Source organism: Electrophorus electricus, chromosome 1 (assembly GCF_013358815.1).
Source record: "Electrophorus electricus isolate fEleEle1 chromosome 1, fEleEle1.pri, whole genome shotgun sequence".
In the NCBI taxonomy this organism is placed as follows: Eukaryota; Metazoa; Chordata; class Actinopteri; order Gymnotiformes; family Gymnotidae; genus Electrophorus; species Electrophorus electricus.
Genome location: NC_049535.1, coordinates 9,482,501 through 9,496,520, shown reverse-complemented (window position 1 = coordinate 9,496,520; position 14,020 = coordinate 9,482,501). Strand labels below are relative to the sequence as shown.

The following is a 14,020-nucleotide window of genomic DNA, read 5'->3' as shown; positions in this document are numbered from 1 at the left end:
AGCAAACGTGAGTCTGAAGAGTTTAATAAAAATAAAAATAAACTTAAACATGCACTTAAACAACAACTAAATGAAAACAACACAACAACAACGGCCAACAATCATACAAACAGAGAGGGCTTATAAAGGGACAACGTAACAGCATAACACGGTGAACGAAACTCAACACGAACCACCTGTTTGGGGCACAAAACCAAAACATAACACATACAACAGAAAACAATAAACAAAAACATAAACAAAACCACGACATAAACAGACCCACGACATAATTAAAACCACAACATAAACAAAAGGGCACAGAGACGCCACCACGAAGGTCCATGACTGTAACCCCCCACCAAACGCGCCCCTCGCGGGAGGCGCCGCCCTGTGCGCCCCTTTGGCGTGTGGTAACACAAACGGCTTTGGCAAGCCGTTTGGCAGGAAGGTGACGTGGAGTTGGCATGGAGACAGAACCCTCTTTGCTTGACTGGGCCTGCTTCATCAACCGGGCGTGGAGACAGGGCTCTGGATTCTAAAACCTGTTCTCTGCAGAGGGTTCTGTGTAGGATTCCGTTCCCACGGGGGTGACTCTCACGTTACAGTGTTCCTTGCCCTCAGGGGTGATTCTCGTGTCACGACGGCCTCGGTGCCTTGGACAGGGGAGCCGGAACAGGCAAACGAAGAAAAACCTGGAAAATAGCCCAACTCAACCCTCTGGACAGCAAGAAACTGAAGACAATAACAAAGCAAATTATACCCTGTGTTGGAAAAATGAAGTATGTAAAATTACCGAATGTAAAATAGCAAACAACAACAAACAAAGGAAATCCCTGTCTAAAGACAAAATGAATGACCATAAACTGGCCATTGAAACAGGAAGGCAAACCCCATCTAAATACAGAGTGAGTCCAGACAGAACAGAATCTGCACCCATCGTCTGTCAGGACACAATGATTCATTCTTTCATGTCCAAAATACAAAACCACCAGAGAATCCTTTCAGAATTACTACCAAAATCCTCACCTTCCCGACATGGGCTGTGGCGTGGAGCGATCATGAGGCAGACAGAGAGCAAACACGACACTTAAATACTTGGTCTAACGAGCATTAAACAAGACAAATAAAATGAGTGATACAAATGAAAGGCAGAGAAAATGAAACATGGAAGCACAACAAAGACATGAGAGAGAGAAACCATGGCGACAGAGATGATAAGAGGGGCCAATCATGACACTGACTGATAAAAAAAGCTGGGGAAACACAGAAACTGTAGATTTAACAAAACTACCATAAGATCAGAGAAACTATAACAGATACAGTCACAACTATTTAGACTTCATTGTATTCCATTTTGGGTCATGCTACTAATTTTTTAAATTTTTGTTTATTTTTTATTCTCTATAAAAAAACTCTTATTATTATATACTAATAATACATTTACATATACTGTATTGCTTTGGTAACATAGATGCTAATAAGGCACATTTGATTTGACTGGTTTTAATTTGATTTGTTTTGAGAGGGAAGAAGGGGTGAGAGACACAGAGAGAAAGAGGGAGGGAGAGAGAGAGAGAATAAATTCACATGCATGCACACATTCGTTTCTAATCGTAATTTCTAAGCCCATATACTAAAGAGTTTCCCAATTACTTAAACTGTGCTGTTTGCAGACCTTGTAACAGTGTACGCACACCCACCCACCCCATCACTCAGTACCTTAGGTAATGTTTATCAAACGTCACAAGACACACCTGAGGAAATAGTGCTTCTGAGGCGCACGCAGGATCTGGAGTTATACATCTACACACACCTCCGATCTGGAGTTATACACCTTCACGCACCTCCGATCGGGAGTTATACACCTTCACGCACCTCCGATCTGGAGTTATACATCTTCACGCACCTCCGATCTGGAGTTATACATCTTCACGCACCTCCGATCTGGAGTTATACATCTTCACGCACCTCCGATCTGGAGTTATACACCTTCACGCACCTCCGATCAGGAGTTTTACACCTACAGCTCCGAGACGCACTAGACTTACTTACACCAGATCTAAATAAATTAGGTCAGATCAAGCCAGCAATGTGATGGAAACCACAGCTACACTAAAATAAACACTCCACATCATACTTGACACAGCCAAGTAAAGATAGATTTTTGTCAGCACAGCACATTCCGAACAAAACAGTTCAGCCTCCCATACGTCGTGTGTGTGTGTGAGAGAGAGAGAGCTAAGAGCTGAATCTTCACCTGGTCCATGCATTCTAGCATAACTGTTCACGTCTGCATGTACATCACATTCAACACAGCACATTCAACACAGCATATTCAACACAGCCCATTCAGGACAGCACATTCTACACAGCCCATTCAGGACAGCAGATTCAACACAGCACAAGGAACCTAGCATCAGAAATGTGGACATCACACAATATAATACACTCTTAACAGACTGATAAACACATAAGTGTAAAAAAATTTATTGGAAATGAGTTCCTTCATTTACAAAATATTGAATACAGAGATTAATATACTAGAAAGAAATCTATCTATCTATCTATCTATCTATCTAGAGAGAGATTGTATTATATATAATATAATAATAATAATATTATATATATATATATATATACACACATATATATAGATATATATAGATATATAGATATATATATATATATATATATATATACACACACACACATATATATATATATACATACACATATATATATATATATACACACACACACACACACACACACACGCGCACACACACACACACACACACACACACACACACACACACACAAACACACACTCACCTGTGTGTGGTGCTGTGTGTTTGTGTATAGCAGCAAAATTGGATGATGAGACATCTAATGTAATCAGTAAAACAGGAATACACAAAATAAACAGAAGTGTCATGTGACTTTGCACATAAAAAGTCCTTTTCAGAAGAAAAGGGAAAGGCAAGTCTACATAAAATCATACTGAACACGTGGAACACATCGGAAGCCTCACACAGGGCACAGCATCACGCATGGAAGCGCATGGAAGCGCACGGAAGCGCACGGAACACGGCTCATTGACTTCAAGGAACAGGGTTGAGGGCTACTTCCAAGCCTGTAGTGGGCGTAACCGCTCACACAACAGACAGCATTTTAATAAAAGACAAGCAATAAAAATAAAAAAATGTATTCACTTGACTTTCTCTGCATGTATAAAAAATATACATCTAGCATATATGGCGTATACTCTGTTACCAAATGTATACTTATTTCTTCAGAGAACTGTGGTTAAATATTTAAGTTATAATGCATAAAAAGAAAGAGTGCAAAAAAACAGCCAACCCTCATGTATACCACTTACTATTCATTTGTAATACTTAGTAGTACTCTGTAATACTTGTCAATATAACATAAATCAATGCTTTAACTATACTGCTAAAACCGGCAGATGTGTTATGATTATGAACTTCATCATGATTAGCTGACACAGCCAAAGAACTGTCTCTGTCTGTCTGTGTGTGTGTGTGTGTGTGTGTGTGTGTGTGTGTGTGTGTGTGTGTGTGTGTGTGTGTGTGTGTGTGTGTGTGTGTGTGCTCGTGCATGCATGAGTGTGTGAGATCTATATAAAACATCAAACCATCTCAGTGTGCTGAACAGAATCCTGTCTGGTAGAAGTTATTTACTGGTTTGAATTGTTTTTTAAATCCAATTTTAAAAAGTTTTGGCATTCGATCTTGCTCCTTTCACTGATTATCAAAATATAAGCACACGCTGAGCTACAGATATGCTGTGCTACAGGCATGCTGAGCTACAGACACACTGAACTACAGACACGTTGGGCTACAGACATGCTGAGTTACGGTCAGCAGGGTTCCTGTGTTGCTCAATAATGGTCAGATCCAGCGCCGTGCTGCTGTCACTCAGTCCCAGTCAAACGCTCTTCCCACCAGCTGGAAGAACTTCCTGTTGGGCTCGTGAAAGAAGTCACGCAGCTTCTGCAGGACATCGGGCGGCAGGCGTGGGTGTGCTCGCCCCTTTGACTCATGCAGGCAGCGCTCATGCCCGTGCTGCCGCAGGCAATAGAAGCCCTTCGTCCTGTTGAAGTAAAAGTTGTTTGTGCTGATTTGCGGCCGCAGGCCCAGAAAGCGCTCCACGCCCTGCATCTCAGCCAGGGGCTCTCGGATGAGCGCGTCCCCGTCCACCAGGTGGAAGCTGGTGCGAGGGAAGGTGGCCAGCCAGCGCCGCATGTGCTCATGGTATATGCTGCGGTTCACCGCCTTGTAGGCGGCGTTCACCTCGCCGGCCCTCAGCAGCAGGGCCTCCAGGGGCCGCGGGCGCTTGCGCTTCTGCAGGTGGTTGTGGAAGACCTGCGTGTAGTCGGACAGCACGCGCTCCACGGGGTCGCGCACGATCAGGAGCAGGCGCACGCCGGGGTTCATGTGGCGCACGCGCTCCGGGACCTTGCTGGAGGTGAAATAGGCGGGGCTCTTCTCCACTGTCAGCTGCCCCGGCAGAGCGGGGGGCATCTGGGAGGCGTACCAGCCCAGGCCCTGCTGGTAGTGGGAGTCCCAGTCAAAGAAGTGCACCTCGTTCTGTGCGGCCACGACGTCGCTGTGCAAGCTGAGCATCTCGATCAGTGCCCGTGTGCCTCCCTTACGCACCCCGATGATGAGGACACTGGGGAGACACTGTGTGGCATTCAGGGGCTCCTGGATGAAGGGGGGCATGGGGGAGGGTCCCTCCTGGGGCAGGATGACGGGCCGGGTAGCCGAGAGCGTCTCGGTGGTGGGGCGAGAGAGAACAGCGGGAGACTGGAAGAGGAAGAGGAGGAGGATGAAGAATGCCGCCATGAGGACACTGCTCACACCAGCGGGCTTCAGCCTGCCTCATCCACCGAAGAATACTCACACGCGCACACACACGTCAAGACACTCGCAAATACACCCACAGGTCACTGCAAGAAAGCACACAAGAAAACTGTTCACACGATTATGCTTATATTAATTACCATTCATAATAACCCCAAAAGATCATAATGAAATCAAGGGATTGCAACTGAAATAATTGGAAATTATGGCTTCTGTAAAACACAATTAAAGTTAACAGGAACTCAGTTTAAAACTCACAAAAATACAATAGGAAGACGACTTCCTTCTGCTTAGTTTTTTGGTTTTGTTTTTTTTTTTGCTTCATTGTTTAGTATCTTACATAGACATGATTCACTGGAGAATATAGCCTAGTATTAGGTTTCGACCACACAGATATTAATCACTTTTATTCTTAGCCCACTGTGGTGAACATATAACCTAATGAAACATAGCCTGCTGAAATAGAACATATTTTTGGTCACAACAATGCGTCTGTTTGACGTTTCGATAAAGAAATAGTAAAGTACAATAAAAACACGATCGCCCAAAGACTTATTTAGTACTGTTATTGTTCAGTAATGATAGAAAGTACAATTTATACAATCCAGATGGAAAGTCTTTCCTACAGTACCACGAATATTGAGCGCGTTCCTCACTGAACTGTTCATAGCTGGCAGCGGCGCGAGCGCATCTCTCAAATTCCTAAGAAAGCTCGAGGCGCTGCGCTTAGACGCTCCGAACGCGGGAGCGTCGCGAGCTCCGCATCGCTAGACTAGAGGCGGCATGTGAACTAAAAGGTGCAGTTGACGTTTCTTACGTTTACCTGCTGACTCCGGACCGCTGAACTCGTGTGCACCGTGCTGCTCGAAAGCAGAAACAGCGTTATAAGAAACAGCGTTTCGCCATTCCGACAGCTCCCCACGAACACGTGAACGTTTGCATTGTTGCAGTTTTTCCAGCGTGGTTCAAAACCAGTTCTACCGACTGATCGACCCACGCTCTTCTGTAGCCTGCAGTCCCCAGTGAAAGTTTCTTCGGCGAAAGCCTCTACCTTGGGAGTTTGTCACATACAGCACAGACACGCCTCGTCTTGCGCGTCCGCGAAGCCCTCCCCTACCGTGGCCGGCGCCGTGCAACCTCACGGTAACGATGCAAAATACTGTTTATCAACCCGATTGACTGAGCGCACAGTCACGAGTGGCACAGTGGCACAGTAATCGCTGTAGGCGCGGCTTGTTAAGTAAAGATCTCGGTGATTCACGTTAGGGAAGACAAGACCAAGACAATCGCAGAGTTGTAGCTATTTATCTATTCTGTGTTCATGAATGTGTGTGTGTGTGTGTGTGTGTGTAGACGGTTCCAGGTTACTTATTAACTGCAGTACCAACTGTACTGTACTGTACTTTGGTAAGCGATGTTGAAACTGGACGTTAATGACGTCCAGTTTCTCAGGAAACTTTGTGTACTTCACTACAATTTTTAATATATTGGACTTTTTTTCTTGTTACATTTAATATTTACGCATAAATACTACATGCAATTATTTTAGATTTTAGTGACACACACTGCTATTAACCTTTCATACAGGGGCGCTCTCTCTCTCTCTCTCTCTCTCTCTCTCTCTCTCTCTCTCTCTCTCTCTCTCTCTCTCTCTCTCTCTGTGTGTGTGTGTGTGTGTGTGTGTGTGTCTCAGTGCGGATCTTTATGGTCTTTATCGCTGTGACGCTCTGTAGTAGTCATCTTACATGGACACACCTAATCAGTCTTGTAGTCAACACATGCATCAAACTGACTGACAGATTGATTTAGATTGGCTATTAGCTTTGGAGTCTGTTCAGAAAAATTCAGAAGAACCTGGTGTTCCCTAGATGTTACCTATGGACCACATCTTCAGTGTAAGAGTTTGTAAGAGATCCAGTGTAAGAGATCCACAGTGGAAGGAGATGAAACAAAATCAGACCTGAAGCCCTGTAGAGAAGGGCACAAGGAAGCGTGTGTGCTGTGTGTGTGTAGCGTGTGTGTAGTGTGTGCTCTATTCCACGTGTGTGAAGGTGTGTGTAGTGTGTGCGCGGTGTCCCACGTGTGTGAAGGTGTGTCGTGTGTGTGCGCTGTCCCACGTGTGTGAAGGTGTGTCGTGTGTGTGCGCTGTCCCACGTGTGTGAAGGTGTGTGTAGTGACTGTGCATTGACCCATGTGTGTGAAGATGTGCATAGTGTGTGTGTGCTGTCCCATGTCTGAGAAGTTGTTATGTGTGTGTGCGCTGTCCCACGTGTGAAGGTGTGGGAAGTGTGTGTGCGTGCTGTCCCACGTGTGAAGGTGTGTGTAATGTGTGTGTGCTGTCCCATGTCTGAGAAGTTGTTATGTGTGTGTGCGCTGTCCCACGTGTGAAGGTGTGGGAAGTGTGTGTGCGTGCTGTCCCACGTGTGAAGGTGTGTGTAATGTGTGTGTGCTGTCCCATGACAAGAGAGGAGTGAGTGAGACACTAAGTCTGCAGGTAAGGTTAATTTATATCTGGCCTCTATCATGATCAGAATGGTGGGAGTTTAAGGCTTTTTGTGCAATGTCTGAGTCATTAATACTGTTACTCCCACACATACACACAGAGTGACAGATATTCTGTCTCTCTCTCTCTCTCTCTCTCTCTCTCTCTCTCTCTCTCTCATGCACTGACTTTTAAACAAACATGAGCTCACAGGCTTTTATGACAGTGAGAGTTAGATTGCGTAACAGCAAACATCTTTCTTGCATAAATAAGCAAGTGTGATCAGTAACTATCAAAACCTTTTGCACCAGAGTGCTGTCAAACCTTTGCCCATTCAACATCTTTTCTTCTGAGCTCTTTGAGGTGCATTCATCCTGCTAGCAGCAAGAAACTGCACATGAAATGTGCAAACCAGTGCGAGCCTAATAAACAACTTCATTCAATAAGTATCAAATGGCAACTATCAGGTCCAGACAAAGTAATGCAAAGCTTCAGTTACAGCATTCATCTCACACTTTTATCCATAGCAACTTAGAATTATGAGTGAAAACAATTTGAGCAATTGAGGGTTAAGGGCCTTGCTCACGGACCCAACAGTGGCAACTTGGCAGTGGTGAGCTTTGAACTGGCAACCTTCTGAAGGTTAGAAAAATACCTTAACCACTGAGCAACTACATATAATAGCACTACAGTAGTAATGTTACAGTGGGACTGTTACAGTAGGAACATTACAGTAGGAGTTTAATGGTAAGTGTGTTACAATATCTGTGTTAGTGTAGGAATGTCACAGCATGAATTTAATGGTAAGTGTGTTACAGTAACTGTTTTAGTGTAGGAACGTCACAGCAGGAATTTAATGGTAAGTGTGCCAAAGTACCTTCTATAATAGGAGGATGTGGAATGTTGGCCACAAATGCTGGAACACGCCAAGGCGGTCTTTGTCATCAGCAGGCTCTCAAGGAGACCTTGGGGCACTAAACTCAGCGCTGAGGCATGATTACCCCAATGGCTTAACCCACTGCCTCAGTCCCATGGCCCTGCCCCTCTGGTCCACTTCTGTCGGGAGTTGTAAAGCTCCTTATCAGGACCTGCCAGAGGACTTCACTCCAGCCAAAGCCACTTCCTCCTCAAAGAAAGGTTAGTTGTTCCATCAAACTGATAAAACATGCCTGTCCTCCTCAGGACGAACACTATCGTCTCTCACAAGAGGAGAACCGGGTGCAGGTTAGTGCAGGGTTACATCTGTCCCTCCACCTCCTTGCCCTCAGTCAGTGTCTTCTTTGTAAATAAGAAAGATTGTGGGCTGGAGCCATGCGTAGACTTTTGGGGCTTAAATACCAAGCTGGTGAAATACTGCCATCCATTGCTTTTCGTCCCCATGCCAAGTTATATAACTTTTACATGAAGTTATATCTATGCAGTGCCTACAACCTAATCAGGATTAAGGAAGGGGATGAATGGGGGGAGGCATTCGGCAAGTCCTTCCGGTCTTATGAGTACATAGTTCTCCCATATGGCCTAGCCACAGAACCTTTTGTCTGTCAGGCGTTTTAGCAACAAGGACCTCCAGGAATACCTGGCAAGATCTGTCATTGTTGCCTTGATGACATCCAGATCTATTTCACATCCCTGGACAAATACATAAGCAGCATGTGTACCCCACTCCCCTGTAGAACAACCTCTACTACAAGCTTGAGAAGTGTGAGTTCTGCATGGATGAGGTTAGCTACCTTGGCTGCCTTATTAATGTGACCAGCCTAGAGATGCAGGCAACTAAGGTGGAGCTGATGACCAATTGGCCCTGCCCTCAGTTGCGCGGCAAGCTGCAATGCTATCTGGGGTTTGTGAACTTCTACTGGTGTTTTGTTAGGGAGTTTAGTGCTAAGGCCTACCCCCATACTAACCTGCCTTGTCCCAACAAGAAAGATTCCCTGTTCCTCTGTCTTTACAACCAGGAGCAACTGGAGACATGGAGTGCCTACCTTCCCTGGGTGGGATATGGCCAGAACCCCCTACGCCACTCCTCCACAGAACTCACCTCGTTTGAGTGTGTTCTGGGGTTCGCTGGATCTCATCAGCTTTCAGTTTCCTGGCAGTCCATTCTTGGATGCAAGAATGCCAGGGAGTCTTGGAGAAGACACACACACACACACATACACACACACACAATGTGTACAGAGGGCCATCACTGCTTTGAAAATAAAGGTGAATTTGAGATGGGGAGGGACGTATGTGTGCCCGCGGGGAGGTTGTATATAGGTGGACATGAAGCATGGGAGGACTGGACCCAGAGAGAAACCTTACCCCAGGTACATTGGCACCTACATCCAAAAGAAATAGGGACAGAAATTATTACCATGGTATAATGATCACATTTGTATTTTATATCAGAGCACTCGATATGTAAAACATAAATGAAACCACACTAAACTGGTAGTCTTCCAGCCTGCATGGAAGGAGAGCCTTCAAATATAGAAAGTCACTTATTACCACTTGAACAACTTATCTCTCAATCCTAATAGAAAATAACAAAAATAATGCTAGATTACTATTTAGTGCAATTGCACATCTAACTAGGAATAAAACTGACAACAGTGTTCAGATTACAATGTCACATAGTAGTAATGAGTTCATGAATTTCTTCAATGAGAAAATTAAGCACATTAGAGATAACATTCAGAGTATTACTGTGACATTGGGCAGCTACTTAGAGGTCAGAACAAGCAAGCCAAAAAAGAATCTAGAATCCTTTACTGCTCTCCAAAAGCCTGAACTTACATCTCTGGTCTCCTGCTCAAAATCTTCCACTTGCTTACTAGATTTAGTGCCCTCACACTTTCTTAAAGAAAGTCTCTTTAAGAAGAAATTGAACCTTTGCTAAGCTTAAACTCCTCCTTGAACATGGGCTAAATCATTCAAATTAGAAGTAATCAAACCATTTATTAAAAAATCTAACCTCGACCCATCTCTTCTGACCAGGGTTATGTCTCTTTGCTTATATTGCTTGATCTGAGTGCAGAATTTGACAGTATAGATCACAACATTTTACTAGATAGATTTGAACATATTCTTGGGATTAGGGAAATAGCCCATTTCCCAATATTACCAGTTTGTCAACCTAAATGGAGACTTTTCAGCATACACCAAGGTCACTTATGGTGTTCCACAAGGATCTGTTCTAGGGCCTCTGCTTTTTCTTCTTATATGGTACTTATAGGTGACAATATATATAAACACTGCTAGTTTCTGCTGCTATTCTGATGATACTCAGTTATGTGTCTCTGCCAAACCAGATGACAAATATCATCTTAGTATTATTGAGAAACTTTCTCTCACTTAATCCTGATAAAACAGAAGTGCTTCTATTAGGCCCACACACTTCTAGGACTTCACTCTCTAATTATATAATAAACCTTGATGGTCTCCCAAAAACAGTTTCTTCAACAGTTAAAGATCTTGGAGTTATTATGGATCCCAGTCTCTCGTTCGAAGCTAATGTAAATAATATTTCTAGGACCGCCTTTCTCCACCTTAGGAACATTTCAAACATTAGGAACATGCTCTCCTCACATGATGCAGAAAAGACAGTCCATGCATTTATCACTTCTAGATTGGACTACTGTAATGCTTTACTATCTGGCTGTACCACTAAGTGCCTAAACAAGCACCAACTAGTTCAAAATGCAACAGCCAGAGTTCTTACTAGAACTAGAACATTTGATCACGTTACTCCTATCTGAGCTACTTTACATTGGCTCCCAGTAAAATTTCATATTGATTATAAAATACTTCTAATGACCTAAAAGCACTGAATGCTCTTGCCCCACCGTACCATAGAGAACTCCTAGTGCATTATGACCCATCACGTCTGCTTAGATCAAAAGGTGAGGCTCTTTACTAGTACCAAGAATAAGAAAATCTACTGCAGGGGCGGAGCCTTTTCCTGTAAAGCTCCCACACTATGGAATAAGCTTTCTGTAAATGTTTGTGTTTGTCTCAATATTTTTAAGTATTTTATTTTTATTCTATTTTATTATTTCTGGACACATACACTCATCAAACCCAGACTAGAAAACCAGAATAGACATTCACTGATTATTATTTTATTATATTTTTCTCTCATTACGTATTTTGCTCTTTATTGTTGCTATAGTAGTGTCTTTTGTCAGCCAGAGGATGGGTTGGGTTGAGTTTTGGTTCCTCTCCAGGTTTCTTCCTCGTGCTCCTGGGAGTTTTTCCTCACCACTGTCGCTCTTGTCTTGCTCACTGGGGGCTTGGACTTGAACGTTAGCAAAGCTGCTTTTGACCACGGCTGTTGGAAAAAGCACTACTGAAATAAATTTGATTTTGACATCATCAGGGAGAGAATCAATAGGGTCACCTACTAGGTTAATTTCCATGTGAGTAGCCTCAGCATTTCACGTGTCCTATATGGTCTCTCCATCTCCGTGTGACGTTAATGTAGGATCTGCCTATATGGTCTCTCCATCTCCACGTGACATTAATGTAGGACCTGCCTATATGGTCTCTCCATCTCCACGTGACATTAATGTAGGACCTGCCTATATGGTCTCTCCATCTCCACGTGACATTAATGTAGGACCTGCCTATATGGTCTCTCCATCTCCACGTGACATTAATGTAGGACCTGCCTATATGGTCTCTCCATCTCCACGTGACATTAATGTAGGACCTGCCTATATGGTCTCTTCAGCTCCACGTGACTTGGACGTGAATGTGATGTGGATGTCACGTGGGAGAGAGTAGCACACCTTCACTTCTTCAGTCCCAATCACCCACTTACTGATTAATCACCCACACCTGTACCCCATTGACCCCAGTCTTTCTCCCCCAGCAGATGCCTGCATCGAGTTCTTCCCTAGTGGTGTGTTAGAGACTGTTCCAAGCCTGCTCTTCAGAGACCTGCTCTGCCTTTGTGTGCATTTCAGTGAATAAATTACTTTTGAGTTCCCCGCTCATGCTTCACCCCTGACTTTATAATCTGTTAGTATATCAGTGCTGTAACCAATCCGATTTTGGGTTCAACATTTGTATGCATGTGTAAGTTTGATTACAACCTGACTGTGCATGTGTGTGTATATGCGGTGTGTATTACTGGCAAATAACATTATCCAAATTCAATTACCACACACACGCACAAACACCCAAATTTCTGCCATCGTCAGTGCCATTAACATCTTTAGATGAGTCCTACAGTAGCTGTTCCTGTCATCTGCTCATTCCTCAGCCTAATTTATAACGGAGCTGTAGGAATGATTCATTTCCACTGGTGAATGCACTGGTCATATATTTTAGCATAGCAACATAACGAGAGCCTATATGAGGACAAGGGTAATCCGTGTCTTTCTGGATCCACGCACCACTCTCTCCACACCTCATTACTGCGCTCATCTTGGAAAACTCAACAATAAATTAAAAAACAATTAACATGTATAAACATATTCAGTATTTAAGCTAATGTAATACATTGAGTTCCATTTAAATATCTGTAGTAATGAAAGTTACATTGATTTTTATTACATATTCAGATTGGAGGGAAAATAAGTTGTCGTCTGCTGTGGCACCTATTCAGAAATAGTACGCATCCTGAACACTGGCTTAAGACACGAGCAGAAGGAAGTGTTGAGGCTCTGGGGTCAGTCACTCCTGCCCCAGCAGAAAAGGACACCCAGGACCAGGGGACACATACACAAAGAAGTTTTCTATGTATTGGGAGAGAGAAAGAAAGACAGAGAACAAGTGGAAGAGAAAGACACAGACAGGAATAGAGAAAGAGAACAACAGAGAGAGGAAGACCACACTTGCTTAGTTTTAAGCAGAAGCGGAATCAATTAAACCACAGGCAAAGGTGCGGATTTCTGCAAAAATGGCAACAAAGGGACAAATAGAAACTGCATGTGTGTGTGTGTTGAATTTTCATTTCCTGTTACTCATCACTGATAAGCATAAAGGAACAGCTCTCAGCATGTGTGCATACATACCCTCACACACACACACACACACGCACACGCACGCACGCATGCACGCACACATACCTTCACACACACACACGCACACATACCCTCACACACACACACGCACACATACCCTCACACACACACGCACGCATGCACGCACATATACCTTCACACACACACGTGCGCGCACACACATGCACGCACTCATAGCTTCACACACACACACGCACACATACCCTCACACGCGCACACACACACGCACGCACGCATGCACGCACACATACCCTCACACACACACACGCACGCATGCACACATACCTTCACAACACACACACACACACACATGCAACCTTGCACACACACACACGCACACATACCCTCCCCACACATACACATCAAAACTGACCCAAGCAGACCAGTTAATTCCCTGGTACAACTCTTCCCTGTTTTGTGTATGTGTGTGTGTGTGTTTGTGAGTGGTAATGGAATTTGGGTACTGTTATTTGTCAAAAATACATGCACCGCATACAGACACCGCATACACACACATGCACAGGTTGTAATCAATTTACACATGCATACAAATCTTGAACCCAAAATTGGATTGTTTAGAACATTGATATACTAACAGATTATAAAGTCATTATGAAATCATGAGTCAGGAGTGAAGCATGAGTGGGGAACTCAAAAAT

General features: G+C 43.9%; 1 protein-coding gene across 2 annotated transcripts; it reads right to left on the bottom strand.

Moving 5' to 3' along the window:
* Window positions 1-3,467: 3,467 nt before the first annotated feature.
* Window positions 3,468-6,137, bottom strand: hs3st1 (heparan sulfate (glucosamine) 3-O-sulfotransferase 1). Of its 2 annotated transcripts, none has more exons than XM_027023110.2 (2): window positions 5,686-6,137; window positions 3,468-4,954 (listed from the first exon to the last, which is right to left on the bottom strand). In XM_027023110.2, the coding sequence occupies exon 2, from the start codon at window positions 4,848-4,850 to the stop codon at window positions 3,921-3,923; it is 930 nt and encodes a 309-aa protein (XP_026878911.2). In that variant the 5' UTR covers window positions 4,851-4,954; window positions 5,686-6,137; the 3' UTR covers window positions 3,468-3,920. The 2 variants fall into 2 exon arrangements, with proteins under 2 accessions (XP_026878911.2, XP_026878910.2); XM_027023109.2 differs by having other exon boundaries at window positions 5,692-6,137.
* Window positions 6,138-14,020: the final 7,883 nt, after the last annotated feature.